General features: G+C 37.9%; 6 protein-coding genes across 6 annotated transcripts in view; 4 read left to right on the top strand and 2 right to left on the bottom strand.

Annotated features, from left to right (window-relative positions):
- Positions 1-3,172: 3,172 nt before the first annotated feature.
- Positions 3,173-5,142, top strand: Cbr-arl-13 (the record flags this gene model as incomplete). Its single annotated transcript, XM_045241410.1, has 9 exons — positions 3,173-3,237; positions 3,281-3,351; positions 3,429-3,565; positions 3,633-3,695; positions 3,986-4,093; positions 4,150-4,215; positions 4,275-4,370; positions 4,578-4,909; positions 4,965-5,142. The coding sequence occupies 9 exons, from the start codon at positions 3,173-3,175 to the stop codon at positions 5,140-5,142; spliced, it is 1,116 nt and encodes a 371-aa protein (XP_045097458.1).
- Positions 5,143-5,249: 107 nt separating this feature from the next.
- Cbr-rla-1 lies at positions 5,250-5,636 on the bottom strand (the record flags this gene model as incomplete). Its single annotated transcript, XM_002638791.1, has 2 exons — positions 5,250-5,414; positions 5,466-5,636. 2 exons carry the CDS (start codon positions 5,634-5,636, stop codon positions 5,250-5,252), a joined length of 336 nt encoding a protein of 111 aa, XP_002638837.1.
- Positions 5,637-5,858: 222 nt separating this feature from the next.
- On the bottom strand, positions 5,859-6,743 carry CBG22043 (the record flags this gene model as incomplete). The annotated part of the gene is made up of 3 exons (XM_002638790.1): positions 5,859-5,975; positions 6,185-6,340; positions 6,579-6,743. The coding sequence occupies 3 exons, from the start codon at positions 6,741-6,743 to the stop codon at positions 5,859-5,861; spliced, it is 438 nt and encodes a 145-aa protein (XP_002638836.1).
- A 723-nt stretch (positions 6,744-7,466) lies between these two features.
- Cbr-phb-1 lies at positions 7,467-8,392 on the top strand (the record flags this gene model as incomplete). Its single annotated transcript, XM_002638789.1, has 3 exons — positions 7,467-7,563; positions 7,616-8,037; positions 8,084-8,392. 3 exons carry the CDS (start codon positions 7,467-7,469, stop codon positions 8,390-8,392), a joined length of 828 nt encoding a protein of 275 aa, XP_002638835.1.
- Positions 8,393-8,699: 307 nt separating this feature from the next.
- CBG22041 lies at positions 8,700-11,311 on the top strand (the record flags this gene model as incomplete). The annotated part of the gene is made up of 4 exons (XM_002638788.1): positions 8,700-8,817; positions 9,555-10,102; positions 10,189-10,437; positions 11,198-11,311. 4 exons carry the CDS (start codon positions 8,700-8,702, stop codon positions 11,309-11,311), a joined length of 1,029 nt encoding a protein of 342 aa, XP_002638834.1.
- Positions 11,312-12,966: 1,655 nt separating this feature from the next.
- CBG22040 overlaps positions 12,967-16,321 on the top strand; it is a gene marked incomplete at both ends in the record, with an annotated part of 6,247 nt that continues 2,892 nt past the window's right edge. Inside the window, 5 exons of the mRNA XM_045241379.1 lie at positions 12,967-13,025; positions 13,326-13,419; positions 13,593-13,653; positions 13,707-13,748; positions 15,449-15,645. Coding sequence (XP_045097457.1) covers positions 12,967-13,025; positions 13,326-13,419; positions 13,593-13,653; positions 13,707-13,748; positions 15,449-15,645 — 453 coding nt within the window. The remainder of the gene's footprint in view (positions 13,026-13,325; positions 13,420-13,592; positions 13,654-13,706; positions 13,749-15,448; positions 15,646-16,321) is intronic.

The following is a 16,321-nucleotide window of genomic DNA, read 5'->3' as shown; positions in this document are numbered from 1 at the left end:
TATTCATCTAGTATGTTTTCTAGGCCATTTTTACATGATGACCTAGAAAACTCAACGCGCGAAAGTTAGGCCACCATGTTAAAATGACCTAAAAACACACCAGATCAACATCAAATCATTTCTAGGCTAAAAAGTATCGTGGCCTAGAAAATTCATGTTGTGAAAGTTGGGCCACCAAGCCAGATAGCCTATAAAGTTTGTCTGGGTAAGTTCTTCCATCATTCTAGACGTCCTAGGAAAAAATGGTAACGATGCGATTTTTTACAAGTGATTCCGGCGGTTAATAGCAATTATTGTCGATAAATTTGTCGATAAATTGTCGACAAACAGCATTTTTATCGACAAATTGTCTATAAATGTTGTTTTTATCGACAATTTGTCGGTAATTTTCCGATAAATTTACTGGCAAATTTGTCGATAAATTTGTCGAAAAGGGCGTTTGTCGACAAATCATTTGTCGATAGGCACACTGGTTTTTGAGATACAAACGTTTAAATTTGGGCATTTTTCCTCCTATGATGCGCACCCAACTTTAAACGCGTTTATCTCAAAAGCTAGAAGAAATAGAAAAGTTTCGACAACTACAAAAATTTAAAACATGCAAATTTACACGTTTTACTGATTGACAACTTTTTTCTAGCATTTTTAGTTTTTGAGACACAAGCGCGCGAAGTTAGGCGCCCTTTTGGCACTTCATCTGATGCGCACTCAACTTTAAACGCTTGAATCTCAAAAACTATGAGCGCCACTAAAATATTTTTAACTACAAAAATGTAAACCATAATATTTCACACACTTCAACAATTGAAATCACTTTTCTAGCTTTTTTAGTTTTTGAGATACAAATGTTTAAAGTTGAGTATCCTTTTGTCACCTCTTTTGGCATATACACAACTTCAAACGCGTATATCACAAGAACTAAAAACGCTATCAAAATTTTGTTAACTTTAAAAATGTAAAGCATAAAATTCCACACATTTCAACAGTTAAGGTCATTTCTCTAGCTTTCTTAGTTTTTGATATACAAGCGCGCAAAGTTAAACGCCCTCTTGGCACCTACCGTAGCGCGAATCAAACTTCAAACGCGTATATCTCAAGAACTAAAAACGCTATCAAAATTTTGTCAACGACAAAGATAAGAAGCATAGTATTTTACATATTTCAACAGTTAAAAATATTTTCGCACTGTTTCTAGTTTTTGAGTTACATGCGCGCAAAGTTAGACGCCCTTTTAGCACCAACAATAGTGCGCACACAACGTAAATCATGTATATCTCAAGAACTAAAAACGCTATTAGCATTTTTTTACTATGAAAATGTACTACATGAAATTTCCCACATTTTATTAGCTGACGATTTCTTTCTAGCTTTTTTAGTTTCAGAGATACAAGCGTTAAAACTTAGGCGCCCTTTTTGGCACCGCCAATGGCGCACCACAGAATTTTGAGCGCGTGGCCCAGTATCCAAGGGTACATCAGAAAAGGGTACATCGAGTTCTTAGGGTACATCTGGGAGGTAGGTTCAAGGGGTACATCTGGCGTTGGTTCTGAGGGTACATCGGAGAAAGGATCCCAGGGTACATCGACAAGTTCTTAGGGTACATCAATTAAAAATTTTGTAGTTGTCAGCTGGGAGATATTTAGGTTTACACTGCACTATTTTATTTGTTTTTTTTTTGTCTTGTTTGAAAAAGTACAGTTTTTTTTCATATTTTTTTTGACTACTCGCCAAATGTGCATTGCAGTCCACTGCAATTCCACGAAAACTGCCAAAACGCGATGTAAAAGCGCCAGAAAGATGGGGATACAGAAACTAGGACCAGATAATTCGTAATAGACAGTAGTAGTTTTCTTAATTTTTAATAAAACTGGTTTTTTGTTGACATGAGTTTGCTCTCAAAATCATCTCTTAATGTCGCCGGTCGGCCCTCTTGCTGTTTTTGAAGGTATCATCATGTTGCGATATTCCAAGGATTTGTTTTCTTCGGCAGGCTCAAAATGTAATAGTACATCTATTGCATTCTGTGGATACAAGCTCCAATAAACAAATCTTCCTTATTAATAAAACGCTAGAGGCGTCTGTCCGTCCTCGTGTCCGTCTGTAGACTTTTGAAAAAATTGAAAAATACATATATATTTACGTGACCCTTTTATTTAGAAAAAGTGAGAAACGAAGATTTGAAAAAAATAGATGGAATCGCGCCGAAGGCTCACCAGCTTGCTGGTCAATCGATAAAACTATGAGAAACTGTACTTTTTCAAACAAATCGACAAAAAAAAACAAATAAAATAGTGCAGTTTATACCAAAATATCTTCCAGTTGAAAACTACAAAATTTTTAATTGATGTACCCTAAGAACTTGTCGATGTACCCTGGGATCCTTTCTCCGATGTACCCTCAGAACCAACGCCAGATGTACCCCTTGAACCTACCTCCCAGATGTACCCTAAGAACTCGATGTACCCTTTTCCGATGTACCCTTGGATACTGAGCCTGAGCGCGTATATCTCAAAAACTAAAAACGCTACTAAAAATTTGTTAACTACAAAAATGTAAAGCATGAAATGTGATATACTTTACTAGTTGAAACTATTTTTTAGCTGTTTTAGCTTTTGAGATGCAAACTCGCGAAGTTAGACGCCCTTTTGGCACCTCCTGTGGTGCGCACCCAACTTAAATCGTGTGTATCTCAAGAACTAAATACGCTATCAAAATTTTGTCAACTACCAAAATGTGAAGCATGAAATTTTACACATTTTATCAGTTTAAAATATCTTTCTAGCTTTATTAGTTTCTGAGATTCAAGAGTTTGAAGGTCGAAAGTTCATTTTTCTGTTCGCCTTTGTTTGTCCCGATGTCCTCTCAAAGGCGGGAGCTCATTAGTTTTCATTTCCTCCTCCACCTACTTTCGACAAATTTCGCTCCTCATTAGCAGCTTCATGGAGCTCCACCACTCTGCGTCTCTCTCGCTACTCTACGTCTCTCACCTCCCCACACTCTCTCGTCTCGTCGTCTTGGCAACGGCCGCCCCGGGGCAGCCACACGAGTAGTCTTGAACCCACTACCGGAAACTTTCTACTTCTCAAGCTCTCGAATCTTCTCATTTCACCATCTGTCCCTTTAAATTCCCCAGTTTTCCAGAATTTTCTAGACCAAAGAAGAAAAATGTAAAATGACCGATAAATCGTGGTTCGAAACGATATTCTGCTGCTGCAATCGACGGCCAGTGATTCGGCGGTAATTTGAATTTCAGAATTTTTTTTGAAAAATTTTTTTTCAGAGAAATCAAATTGGGATGTTTCGGCATTGGTGGTGCTGGAAAAACGTTCTTTCTGAAAGTTCTCAAAGGAGGTTTGTGGCAATTTGGGCATAATTATCATTGGAGCGCATTTGCCATATTTAAAAATTCAAATTTGAAACTTTTCCAGAAGATCCTCGCGATTTGCTCCGTACCAACGGGTTTTCGACGATCAAAATGGAATACGATGAATCGTTTCAATTGACCGTATACGATGTGGGCGGAGACAAGGGAATACGCGGTATTTGGAGTAATTACTATGCTGAGGTAAAAGTTAGGCCATGGTTTTCTAGTCCATACATTTTTTTTCAAAATTTTGAAATTTTTCTTTCAGGTCCATGGTATAATCTATGTGATAGACTACTCGACGGATGAGACATTCTTGGAGTCATTGGAGGTGAGTCAAATTCGAATTATTGCGAAATGTGCTATTTGAATTAATGATGAGCAATCCTCATTGAGGATTAAGTATTTTTGAGGGGGAAGTGTTATGAAATTGAGAAAAAATTCCTAAAAAACTTTTTTTAAAAAACTGCAACCCCCGGGGAGTCGAACCAAAAACCTCTAGATCCAAAAGTTGCGCGTAGACCACTACACTACGCGTGCACGCTTGAAAAAATAGAGCGGAGGGCGTATATCAAAGCGCCGCCGCTTGCCACGTTTCAAAAGGGCATAAAAAATTTCCAGGCATTCGACGCTCTCAAAAATCACCCACATGTCCTCAAAAAACCAATTTTTCTACTTCTCAACAATCAGAATAACCGAGAATTCGATGACGTCGAAATTTCCAATGAGGTGAGAACCCATTTCTTCAAATTTTTCGAGTTCCCGCGCAAATTTCAAATTTCCAGACAAACATCCAGCCGGGACAGCACAAATGCGTTCTGTTTTCCCACTTCAACAAGTACACTGGTTATGTGAGTAGTAAACGCGCTCCATTGAGAATATTGAGACAATAGAGCGCACTTTCTTTCAGCTGAACAATATAAAAAATGCGACGATGACGGTGGAGGCGCGGACCAAGAAGGATAAGCACGAGTTTCAGGAACAATTTGGGAGATTTATTGATTCGGTTCGTTTTTTGCTTAAAATTTCAAACTCCCGCTTCCAAGTCCAATAGAGCGCATTTGCATTCACTCAAAAAATTTGAATTTCCCGGCTAAAAGCCAGCATTTTCCGATAGCGATTGCCTCAATGCAACGTGGCACGACGCAAACCGGAAATCGCCGCAAAATTTCAAACTTCCCGCGGTTTTAAGTCCAATAGAGCGCATTTGCAGATCTCTGAGCACTATGTGGAGCTATCTGAAGGCGTGAAAGCGGCCGAATTAGCTCTGAAAATTCGTCAAGATGCAGCGAAAGAGCAACGACGTCTGATGCAAATGAAAGTGGAGCACGATGCTTTGAAAGCTGACGTCGCTGGACTGGAACTTCGGAATCCTCCACCTCAACCAGCTGCCCAACCGGTCCACCCTGATCCGCCATCCGATCCCAAATCCGCTTCAATCAATTTAGACGAGAGCCCACCACTTTCCCTTGCCAGCTCCACAATCCCATCTGATATTATTCAGAGCTCACCGGAAGAAGTCACTCCCCGCGACCCGGTTCCTAAGTAAGCCCTCTCTTGCTTTTTCTGAATTTTCACCAATGGTTTCTAGTTTTTCCAGAATCTCTCAAACTAGCACTCTGCCGGTGTCACCGCAAGACTCCCATGCACACATCAAGATGGAAACACCGATCCTCCGAGACAACTACTTTCTACCTCCGAAGACTCCGGGAAGACAGTACAGTAGGATACAACGAATCCAGAATGTCCTCAATGGTAGTCGAGTTGTGCCAAAATGATCCTTTTTGATATCCGATCTCTCACTTTGTCCCCCCAACTGTTTGAATCAATGAAGAAGATTTGATATTGGATGTTAACAAATTTATTGAAAACAAATAACAAGATCTTAGTCGAAGAGACCGAAGCCCATGTCGTCGTCGGATTCCTCCTTTGGCTCCTCCTTCTTCTTGGTCTCGGCGGCTGGGGCGGCTCCTCCGGCAGCTGGGGCAGCAGCGGCGGCGGCTGGAGCTGGTCCAGATCCGGCTCCAGATGAGACAGAAGTGATGAGGTTCTGGAAAAAAAATAGTTTCGTTAGGGGAAGGCGCTCTAATAATATTATTACCTTCACATCAACTCCCTCGAGAGCCTTGGCGAAGAGTCCTGGCCAGAATGGCTCGAACTCGACGTTGGCGGCCTTGAGGAGAGAAGAGATCTTCTCGGCGGTGATGGCGACCTCGTCATCTTGAAGAATGAGAGCAGCGTAGACGCAAGCCAGTTCCTGGTTCGAAGCCATTCTTCAGACGTAAGTTGCGGGGTTTGCCTTAGCTCCAAAGAGAACAAACGTTTGAAAGAACGCTGAAAATTGATATTAGTGTCACTGGGTGACAAAAAGATACAGAGGCACAAAGATGCACGAATAAAGATAAATGTCATGGATATGGACCATGTAAAAGATATTCAACAACATAAGACAATTCAACTTGAAACATTGTTTAATACAGTGTAACAACATGGCTTAAGCCACCAAAACGCAAGCTCCTCCGGCCTTCTTGATCTTTTGCTCAGCTTCGTGGGAGAAGTAACGGGCCTTGACGATGAGTGGAGTGGTTGGGAGAAGTCCCTTTCCGAGGACCTGCAAAGAAAAAGTAAATTTTAAGTTGTAAAAAATAGAGAATTGTCTCGAACCCAGAGGATGACATTTGCCGAAATTCAAGGCAAACACCGAAGGAGATCCGAAAGTCTAAAAGACACTACTTTTCCTCTCGTAACATACACAACCACATTCACCAGTGGAAGCGCCAAGACGAGAGATAAAAAGGTAATTTGGAGCATAAAACCAACCTTGAAGTATCCAAGCTTGGTGCAGTCGATGACTGGAGCCTTTTGTCCGGTAACCTTATCGCGCACCTCTTGTGGGACGAGGGACCAAAGACGCTCAACGTTGACGGTTGGGCAGTAGTGGTGGTTCTTGTTAAGGTGGAAGACTCTCATTCCGACCTTAAAAATGAATTGAATTAGTACAAAATATTAGAATAAATGTTTAATTTTGAATGTCTCGAACCCAGAGGATGACATTTGTCGAGATGCAAGACAAACACCGAAGGAGATCCGAAAGTCCAGAAGACACTACTTTTTCTCCTATAACATACACAGCCACATTCACCAGTGGAAGCGCCAAGATAGGAGGAAAATTCGCTGAGGAATTTGAAATTTCAATATGTACCTAAATAATCACCTTTCCGAAGTATCCTGGATGGTACTTGTCACGGTTGATGCGGTGGTGGTGTTGTCCTCCAGCGTTTCCGCGACCTCCAGGATGCTTCCTGTGCTTTCCAATACGTCCGTGTCCGTGCGAGACGTGACCACGGAGCTTTCTGGTCTTTCTCTGCGCGTGAGCCATACCCTGGAAGAAAAATAGGTTGACTAGGTTGAAAAAACATAAGATAACGATAAAGAGAGCGAACAAAAAATTTAGGCCAAAAAAAACTGAAAATTTCGACTGTTTTCTTGCGAAAATCTAGTGATCTCTGTGAATTTTCAGTGGGATTTTCCAAAAATTACAAAAAAACTTCGAATAAAAACTACAAAAACCGAAGAGAACGAAAAGAAATCCCAAAAAGTTGAGAAATTCATCGCAAAAGTGTCCTAAAACGCAGTACTACGGTGTCAGTCGTTGCGGCATGTGCCCAGTCGTGGCGAGACCCGCGGGTGGAAATACGATGCGCCTTTAACGCAGAATTTTTTGCGCGTTTGTTTCATCATATTTTTGGCGATTTCCAAGCTGAATTTTTCGATTTTTGCAGAGTTTTTGCTAAAAGTAATTGAAAAAACGGTCGAAAATCATGTTTTTCCATAGAAAATTGTTGTGGAACCGAAAAAATGTCGATTTTTGGGTGGAAAATTGAAAATCATAAAAAATAAAAAAATGCGTTTTTTGGAAGTGAAGAAATTCCAGTACTTTAGAAGATTTTGCTCTCAAATTGTCGCTTTTTGCTTTTTAAAATCTAAAATCGACAATATCTTATCTGGTCCCCTCTATTTCGGTTGAAATAGGAGTTTGCATCACTTATTGGTTTTTTAACTCTTTTCTTTCTATTTTTACAATTTCAAATCGATTTTCAGAATGGCCGCCGCTGCACAGAAGCTTTTGGGTCGCTTGGGAGCTCTCGGAGTCGGTCTTTCCGTCGCTGGAGGTATCGCACAAACTGCTTTGTTCAATGGTGGGTTTTTCAAAAAAGCGGTGTATTTGAACTAATCAAAAGCAATTTTCAGTTGATGGAGGTCAACGAGCAGTCATCTTCGATAGATTCAGTGGAGTGAAGAACGAGGTCGTCGACGAGGGAACTCACTTCTTGATTCCATGGGTACAAAAACCAATCATCTTCGACATCAGATCCACGCCAAGAGTAGTGTCAACCATCACCGGAAGTAAGGATCTCCAAAACGTCAATATCACCCTCCGTATTCTTCACCGACCAAGCCCTGACAAACTCCCAAACATCTACCTCACGATTGGTATGGACTATGCTGAACGAGTCCTTCCATCCATCACCAACGAAGTCTTGAAGGCTGTTGTAGCACAATTCGATGCACATGAGATGATTACTCAACGTGAGGTCGTTTCGCAACGGACATCAGTGGCTCTCCGTGAGCGTGCCGCTCAGTTCGGTCTCCTTCTTGATGATATCTCTATTGTAAGCTTAGATGTTAAAAGAGCTTTCTCAAAAAGTTTATTTCCAGACCCACTTGAACTTCGGCCGCGAATTCACCGAAGCCGTCGAAATGAAGCAGGTGGCTCAACAGGAAGCCGAAAAAGCCAGATACTTGGTCGAGAAGGCCGAACAAATGAAGATCGCCGCCATCACCACCGCTGAAGGAGACGCCCAGGCAGCTAAGCTCCTCGCTAAGGCCTTCGCCAACGTTGGAGACGGACTTATCGAGTTGAGAAAAATCGAAGCGGCCGAGGAGATCGCCGAGCGTATGGCCAAGAACAAGAATGTCACTTATCTGCCAGGAAACCAACAGACCCTTCTCAACCTTCAATCATAAACATGTTACGAGTTGTTTTCCCACCGACGAATTCCCCGTTTTTTGATGATTTTTCACCCTTTTCCTCATTTATATCTCCCAAATCTCACTGTTTAGGACCTTTCTCCGTTTTTGTAGTCATAGTAGTGCGTTTTTTTGTTTTATTTCTTGTTGGCTCTTCGTCTCAATATTTAATAAATTGTTCGAAAATTTAGGACACTTTTTTTTCTGTTGCTGAGAGGTTTTTTCGATCCATTTTCCCTATTTTTTTTGTATATATTTGAAGATTCTTCCAGGAGAAAGCTTTCAAAATTTCCAGATGTCGTTGATGAAATGTCGCTACTACGAGAACCAGTTTCCGGATGTCGAAGAGGCCGTCATCGCCAATGTGAAGATGATCGCCGATATGGGAGCTTATGTTCGGCTCTCTGAGTACAACGATAAAGGTTTGTAGGCGGGAAAAATCGCAAAATTTGAAGTTTTTAACCCCAAAAAGCGGAAAATTTCGCCTGTTATGAGCTGTATATAGCTAATTTCCGGTTGAAAACCCTGGTTTTCTCATTAAAAACTCTAAATTAGCCCATTTTGACTCTAGAAAGGTCCTTTTTCAAAAAAAAAATCGTATATTTTCAATGAATTTTGCTGTAAAAATAGTGAAATTATGTCTATTTTCTGATTAATTTTGCAGTAAAAATACTCAAAATGGATCATTTTTCATGAATTTAGCCTCAGAATTAGGTCAAAAATGTCTATTTTCTGACGAGTTTTGCACTAAAAACAGCTTAATTTAGTCTATTTTATGACTTTTTGCACCACTAAAAATTGCTCAAAAAGGTCAATTTTTAATGAATTTCACAGTAAAAATAGCTCAGAATGGATCATTCTCAATGAATTCAGCACTAAAATGGCTTGAAAATGTCCATATTCTGATGAATTTAGCTTTAAAAATAACACAACATCGGCCACTTTACATGAATTTAGCAGTAAAATCAGCTCAAAAAGGACCTTTTCCATGGATTTAGCACTGAAAATAGCTCAAAATGGACACCTTTTCATGAATTTTGAAGTAATTACAGCTCAAAAATGTCTATTTTCCGATGGATTTTGCAGTAAAAATATCTCAAAAAGGACAATATCCAATGTATTTAGCTCTAAAATTAGTTCAAAATCGCCCAATTTTCAGAAGGAATGATCTTGCTCTCGGAGCTCTCCCGTCGTCGTATCCGTTCTGTCAACAAGCTGATCCGTGTCGGACGTAGCGAGTGCGTCGTCGTCATTCGTGTCGACAAGGATAAGGGTTACATTGATCTCTCGAAACGTCGTGTCTACGCAAAAGACACCAATCAGTGCAACGAGCGGTATGCCAACGCCAAAATGGTCAACAGCATTCTCCGCCACGTGGCTGAGCAGCTGGGATACACCACTGATGAGCAGTTGGAGGACTTGTATCAAAAGACCGCGTGGCACTTTGATCGGAAAGAGAAACGGAAAGCAGCGTCCTACGACGCATTCAAGAAGGCCATCTCGGATCCGACGGTGCTCGATGAGTGTGATATTACTCCAGAGGCCAAGGAGAAGCTTTTGGAGGATATTCGCAAGAAATTGACACCTCAATCGGTTAAAATCCGGGCTGATATCGAGGTTTCCTGCTTTGATTACGAGGGAATTGATGCAGTGAAAGCCGCGTTGATCACTGGAAAGAACTGCTCCACTGAGACGTTCCCAATCAAGGTGAGAGCTGAAAAATCGCTGAAATTGAGCCACGTGGCTAAATTCTGGGGGTTTTTATCGCAAAATACCTATAACCCTGCTTTCAGATCAACCTGATCGCCGCTCCACACTTCGTCGTCACCACACAAACGTTCGATCGAGAAGGTGGACTTGTCGCTGTTAACCAGGTCCTCGAGACCATCAAAACGGCCATCGAGGGATTCAAGGGAAAATTCGCGATCAAGGAGGAGGCGAGAATCGTGACTGATATTGAGGACGAGAAGAAGAAGGGCGAGGGAGAAGATGAGGAGGAGGATTCGGAAGAAGACGAGGATGAGGAGGAGGACGAGGATGATGTAAGGAATCAATTTTTAGTTAGAGAAGCGCGTTACAATAGCTCTAAATGGACTACTTTTTATGAATTTAGCGCTAAAAATAGCTCAAAAATGTTCATTTTAGACGATTTTTGCAGTAAAATTTGCTCAGAATCACCCGTTTTCATCGAATTTAGCAGTGAAAACAATTGAAAATTGTCAATTTTCTGATGATTTTTGGTATCAAAATAGCAATTCAGCACTGAAAATAACCTAATTTCGCTATTTTTATGAGTTTGAATTGCTCAAAATAATCCCATATTTTTTCGAGTTTAGCAGTAAAAATAGCTCAAACTGGATCATTTTTGAGGTATTTTGCAGTAAAAATAACTCGGAAATTGTCTCTTTTTAATCGAATTCAGCTCGAAAGATAGCTTCAAAATAGACGATTGTCTTATGAATTGGCGCTAAAAATAATCCATTTTCGATGAATTTCGCACTAGAAATAGTTAAAAATGGACAGGTTTCGATTAGTTTAGCGCTAAAGGCAGCTCAAAACCGTCTATTTTTGACGAATTCGACATTAACAAATAGCGCATTTTTTAAAATGAATTTACCATTAAAAAGTTCGGAGTAGTCCATTTTTAACGAATTTATTAGCACTCAAAATAGCTCAAAATAGTATTTTTTTTAATGAATTGCGCACCGAATTGAGCCTAGAAGAGCCTTTTTTTACGAATTCAGCACTAAAAACACCTCAAGATTATCCAAAAAATCAACAAAATCAAATATAAAATTCCAGGACGGACTCATGGCACCAAAGGGACTCGATCAACAGGTCGACGCCGAGGAAGCCAGCCGAGACAACCGAAAGAAGGCCGGAGACGATGAGGATAGTGATGAGGAGGACGATTAGGCGACGGCTAATTGTTGTTATATTCGATTTCCCCTTTCAAAAGTTTGTTGAAAAAAAACCCCAAAAAATAATCATAAGTATTATTATTATTCAATTTTCTCCCTTCCCATTCTGTTCCCCATTTCTCCCCCTGTTGTTGGTTGTCTTCTTCTTCTTCTTTACACTATTTATATTTTCTCTCCACATAATATTCTTCTTTTCCTTTGTCTCGTTTTCCTCAATTTTCTGGGCCTTTTTTTCTTTCTTTTCTCTCTCAAAAATTCCGTTTTTTCATGAATAATCTTTCTGGCTTTTACCACTTTTTTCAGGCATTTTCAGGTATCCTTTCCATTTTGGGATATTTAACTCAGGCCCCTCTTCCGACATGGCCTAAAGGTCAAGGCCCCTATGGGTGTCACGTGGGCCCCCGTGGCAACAACTGCCCACTGGTCACTTTGTGTACTTTGCTTCCTCTGTTATCAGTTAGCAAAGGGGAATTGAAAAACTTGAAAAGTGATCAATCAAGTGTTGTATACTTTTCTCCCCTTTTTTCTCTTCTTTTGTTGATATTTTTTCTGAAAATTCGTAATTTTGTTTTTTTCTAATGTCTCCTGACTCCGATTTTGTTTTTCTGTCACTTTTTTGTTGATTTTTTCGGTTTTTTGGCTGAAAAAAACTCCCCAAATTCGAGTAAAATTTAGTTTTTTACCCCAGAAATCAAATTTTTCAGCCAAAAATTCCCTCTGCCACCAGTGGCCGAGCTTTTGAAAATTCTAGGCCACCGATTTTTTTCGAGATTCGCGAATTTTGACTCAAATTTTGGATTTTTTTTTGCTGGAAAAACCTAGTTTTCGGGCTGGAAAATAGTCTGAAAATTCGATTTTTTAAAACAAATTTCAGCTAAAAAAAAATCTGAAATTTCAAAAAAAAATTTTTTTTGCTGAAAAAAAAATCGTATTTTAGACTCCAAATTTGTGTGTTTCCGTTTCATTTTCCGGATTCCAAACTCCAAAAAAAAGATAATCTTTTCATTTTTTTCCCGGACAGCCTGAAAGAAAATGTGTTTTACTGATAACGAAAAATATGAAAATTGTCAAAAAAGTGTCAAAAGAAATTGATAAAATGGACATTTTGTCGGTGTATCTCTTTTTTCTCGAATAATCGGGTGATGATATGATGGTCAGTTGGCGAAGAGTTGGCTACACTGTTTTCTGGAAAATTCGAAAAAAAAACATTTTTTGGCTTAAATTTTTGAAAACATCTCATTCTTTCGCGTTTTTTCAGTGAAAATGAGGTCAAAAATCGTAAATTTCGCACTTAAAAACCTCGAAAATCGAGAGATTTGACCCTAAGAAGACTCAAAAACTCATTTGCCACCAGTGGCCGAGTTTTTGAAATTTCTAGGCCACCGGATTTTTTTTTGATTTTCGGCTCAAATTTTGATTTTTTCAAGGAAAAAAATCTGGTTTTCGGGGTGAAAAACGCCTGAAAATTCGATGAAAACCTTCTTTTTCTCAATTTTTAAATTTTTCAGCCAAAGAAATCTGAATTTCAAAAAACAATTTTTTTGAAAAATTTGAAAAAAATTTTTTTCAACTTTTTCTCTTATTTTTTCGCTTTTTTCACTAATTTTTCCTCTATTTCCTCATATTTTCAGCCCAAAAAACTAACCTAAAATGAGCGGAACGGCGCCAGATGGGCTGCCCAAAGGCAATCGAGTATGGGCGGATGGATGGTTGGTTTTTCAATGTATTTGACCGATTTTACGCGCCAAATTTGAATTTTGAATGCGAAAATCGGCAACTTTGAGTCTTTTTCACCCAGAAAACCAGGTTTTTTACATGGAAAAATGAGCGGAAATTCAAAAAAAATCCGGTGGCCTAGGAATTTCAAAAACTCGGCTCATGAAGTGATTTTGAGTTTTTAAACGCTTTTTTGAAGGGGTTTTTCATGTAAAAACAAGGTTTTTGATGGGAATTTTTAAAAAAAAATAATTTTCGAAAAAAAATTTTTCAGCAAAATTATTTTTTTTCAGCTACGACATGGTCCACTTTGGCCATGCGAACCAACTGCGCCAAGCCAAACAATTCGGACAAAAACTCGTCGTTGGCGTTCATAATGACGAGGAGGTACGGTAGTTTTTTCTTCTAGGTCACCTGGAAAAAGTTAGGCCATGAAAAAAAAATAGTTTTTTTCGAAATTTTTACACATATTTGACTCTATATTTTCACCTATTTCAACCTAAAAATTATCTAAAATTTCAAAAAAAATTGTTTTTCGAAAAATTCAAATTTCCCGCCAGATCCGCCTCCACAAAGGACCGCCGGTGTTCAATGAGGAAGAGAGATACCGTATGGTCGCTGGTATCAAATGGGTCGACGAGGTTGTTGAAAATGCGCCCTATGTGATACGGTAGACACGCTGGATAAGTATCAATGCGATTTTTGTATTCATGGAGGTATGGGGAGGGCAAGTGCGCTCTGTTGGACACGAGGGCGCGAGATTTGAAAATTTCCTGGTTATGTCGGTTTTTCGGGTTTTTTGAAGAGAAAATTAGCTTTTAGAACGAAAATATAGTTTTGAAAAATTCAAAAATTTGAAAATTCTGGAAATTTTGAAAATCGAAAAATTCAAAGTTTTGAAAAAAAAATTTTTATCTCGAAATTTTGAAAATTTTCCATTTTTGGGGCTCCAGAGGTCCCCGAAGTGGAAGTTATCTGAAAATTAAAGCAGAAAATCCGGAAAAATTAAGAATTTTGAAATTTTATCATTAGAGCGCACATGCTCATTTTCAGGCAAATTTTGATGATTTCGAGAAATTCGAAATTTCCAAATATTCGAATTCTCAGAAAATTCAGGAAATTCAGAAATTTTCAAAATTTTTGAAAAACATTTTTTTTTTTCGAAATTTCGAAAATTTTTCTTTTTTTCGTGTCTCCAGAGGTCCCAGAATTTGAAATTTTCTTAAATTAAGTCTTGAAATTTTATCATTGGAGCGCACATGCTCATTTTGAGACTATACCAGCCTAATTGGTGCCAAAAAGTTCTAACTTTCAAATTTTGATTATTTCGAGGAATTCGAAATTTCCAAATATTCGAAAATTCAGAATTCTAAAGTTCAAAAATTTGAAAAAATCGGAAAATTGAAATTTTTCGAATTTTCGAATTTTTGTTATTTTCGAGATTTTAAAACACTCCGGATAGAAAATTCCAGAAAAAAAAAGCAGAAATTTCAAATTTTTTGGGAAAAAAATTCAAAAAATCAAGAATTTTGAAATTTTCTCATTAGAGCGCCCATTCTCATTTTCAGGCAATATCATCCTAATTGTCGCCGAAAATTTCTAAATTTCGAATTTTTTGAATTTTGAGACTTTTTTTTGGATTTTGAGAATTCAGAAGATTTCAAAAATTTGAAAATTCTGAAAATCGAAAATTTTAAAATTTTTGAAAATTTTTTTTTCGAAATTTAGAAATTTAGGGATTTTTCGATTTCTGAAAAATTTCAAAATTTGAAGTTTTTTTTCGAAAACTGAAGCAGAAAATTCCAGAAATTTCGAATGTTTTTCGATAAAATCAAGTAGTTTGAAATTTTATCACATTCTCATTTTTCATGCAAGGTCATCCTGATTGTTTTCAAAACTTTCTAAAATTTAAAAATTGCGAAAAAATCGAGAAAATTCAAAATTTTGAAACTTCAAATATCGATTTTTCTAATTTTTGGGAGTCCAAAATAGTACCAGATAAAAAATAACCTGAGAAATTTCTAGAAATTTCAAATTTTTGTGAAAAAAATTGCAAAAATATAAATTTTCGAAATTTTCTCAATAGAGCGCACATTCTCATTTCTAGGCAATATCACCATAATTGCGACAAAAATGTTCAATTTAGTCAAAAAAAATTGAATTTTCTAGATTTTGAACATTCCGAAATTGCCAAATTTTAAAATATTTGAAAGTTCGAAAATTCAAAAAATTCAAATATCGAAAAAAATTTTTTTTTGAAATTTCAAAATTCGAATTTTTCCGGTTTTTTTCTAGAAATTTAACAACGTTTCGGCAGAAAAAATCCAGAAAAAATCCAAATTTTTCATATTTTTGTGAAAAAATTGCAAAAATTCGAATTTTCGAAATTTTCTCATTAGAGCGCACTTTCTTCCAGACGACATCACCCTGACCGCCGACGGCAAAGACACGTATCAAGAAGTGAAGGATAACGGGCGGTACAGAGAGTGCAAACGGACATGTGGGGTCTCAACGACGGACCTCGTGGGCCGAATGCTCTTGCTCACTAAAAACCATCATACCCAGGATGAGCACATTGAGCAACACGTCGAACGAGCACGTTCGTTGAGTACGGTAAGTCATCTGAAAACTGAGAATTCCAGAAAAATCCGGATTATCGATTTATTGATTTTTCTCAATTTTTAGGCTATATCGGATTACGCAACGGTAAGCTCTTGCAGAAGTCTTGCTGGTTTCTAACGCTATTTTCCATGATTTTTTCAGAGCTTGAAATTTAAAAATTACAGTTTTTCAGTGGAGCGCGATTGCTCACTTTATTTTTGGGAAATTTTGAAATTTCGCTTTTTTAAAAAAAAATTTTTCAAATAATTTTGGTAAAACACCCATTTTCCAGTGCAAAACAGATTTTCCAAATTTTCAGAAATGTTTCAATAATTTCGAAAAAAAATTTTCTGAAATTTTTTTTATTCAACAAACTGAATTTTTTGAATTTTTAGCATTTTTCGAAAAAAAATTTTTTGGAAAATTTTGAAATTTTGGCAAAAAACTGGAAATTTTTCGAACTTTTGTATTTTTTTTGACAAGCTCAAATTAGCTATTTATAGGGTTTTTAGGCTGTTCTTCGAAACGAAAAATGCTTTGTTCAGTGGAGCGCGATTGCTCACTTTATTTTGGGAAAATTTGAATTTTCGCAATTTTTTTAACTTTTTCTCAATTTATAATTTTTTGAACAGGTTCAAACACACATTTTGAGTTGTAAAACAGCTATTGTCGGAATAAAAAAAGTGAG

The sequence above is a fragment of the Caenorhabditis briggsae genome (genome assembly GCF_000004555.2).
Source record: "Caenorhabditis briggsae complete genome, chrI, whole genome shotgun sequence".
Taxonomy (NCBI): domain Eukaryota; kingdom Metazoa; phylum Nematoda; class Chromadorea; order Rhabditida; family Rhabditidae; genus Caenorhabditis; species Caenorhabditis briggsae.
The sequence above is the reverse complement of the archived record's forward strand: the minus strand, read 5'-3'. Positions and strand labels throughout refer to the sequence as shown.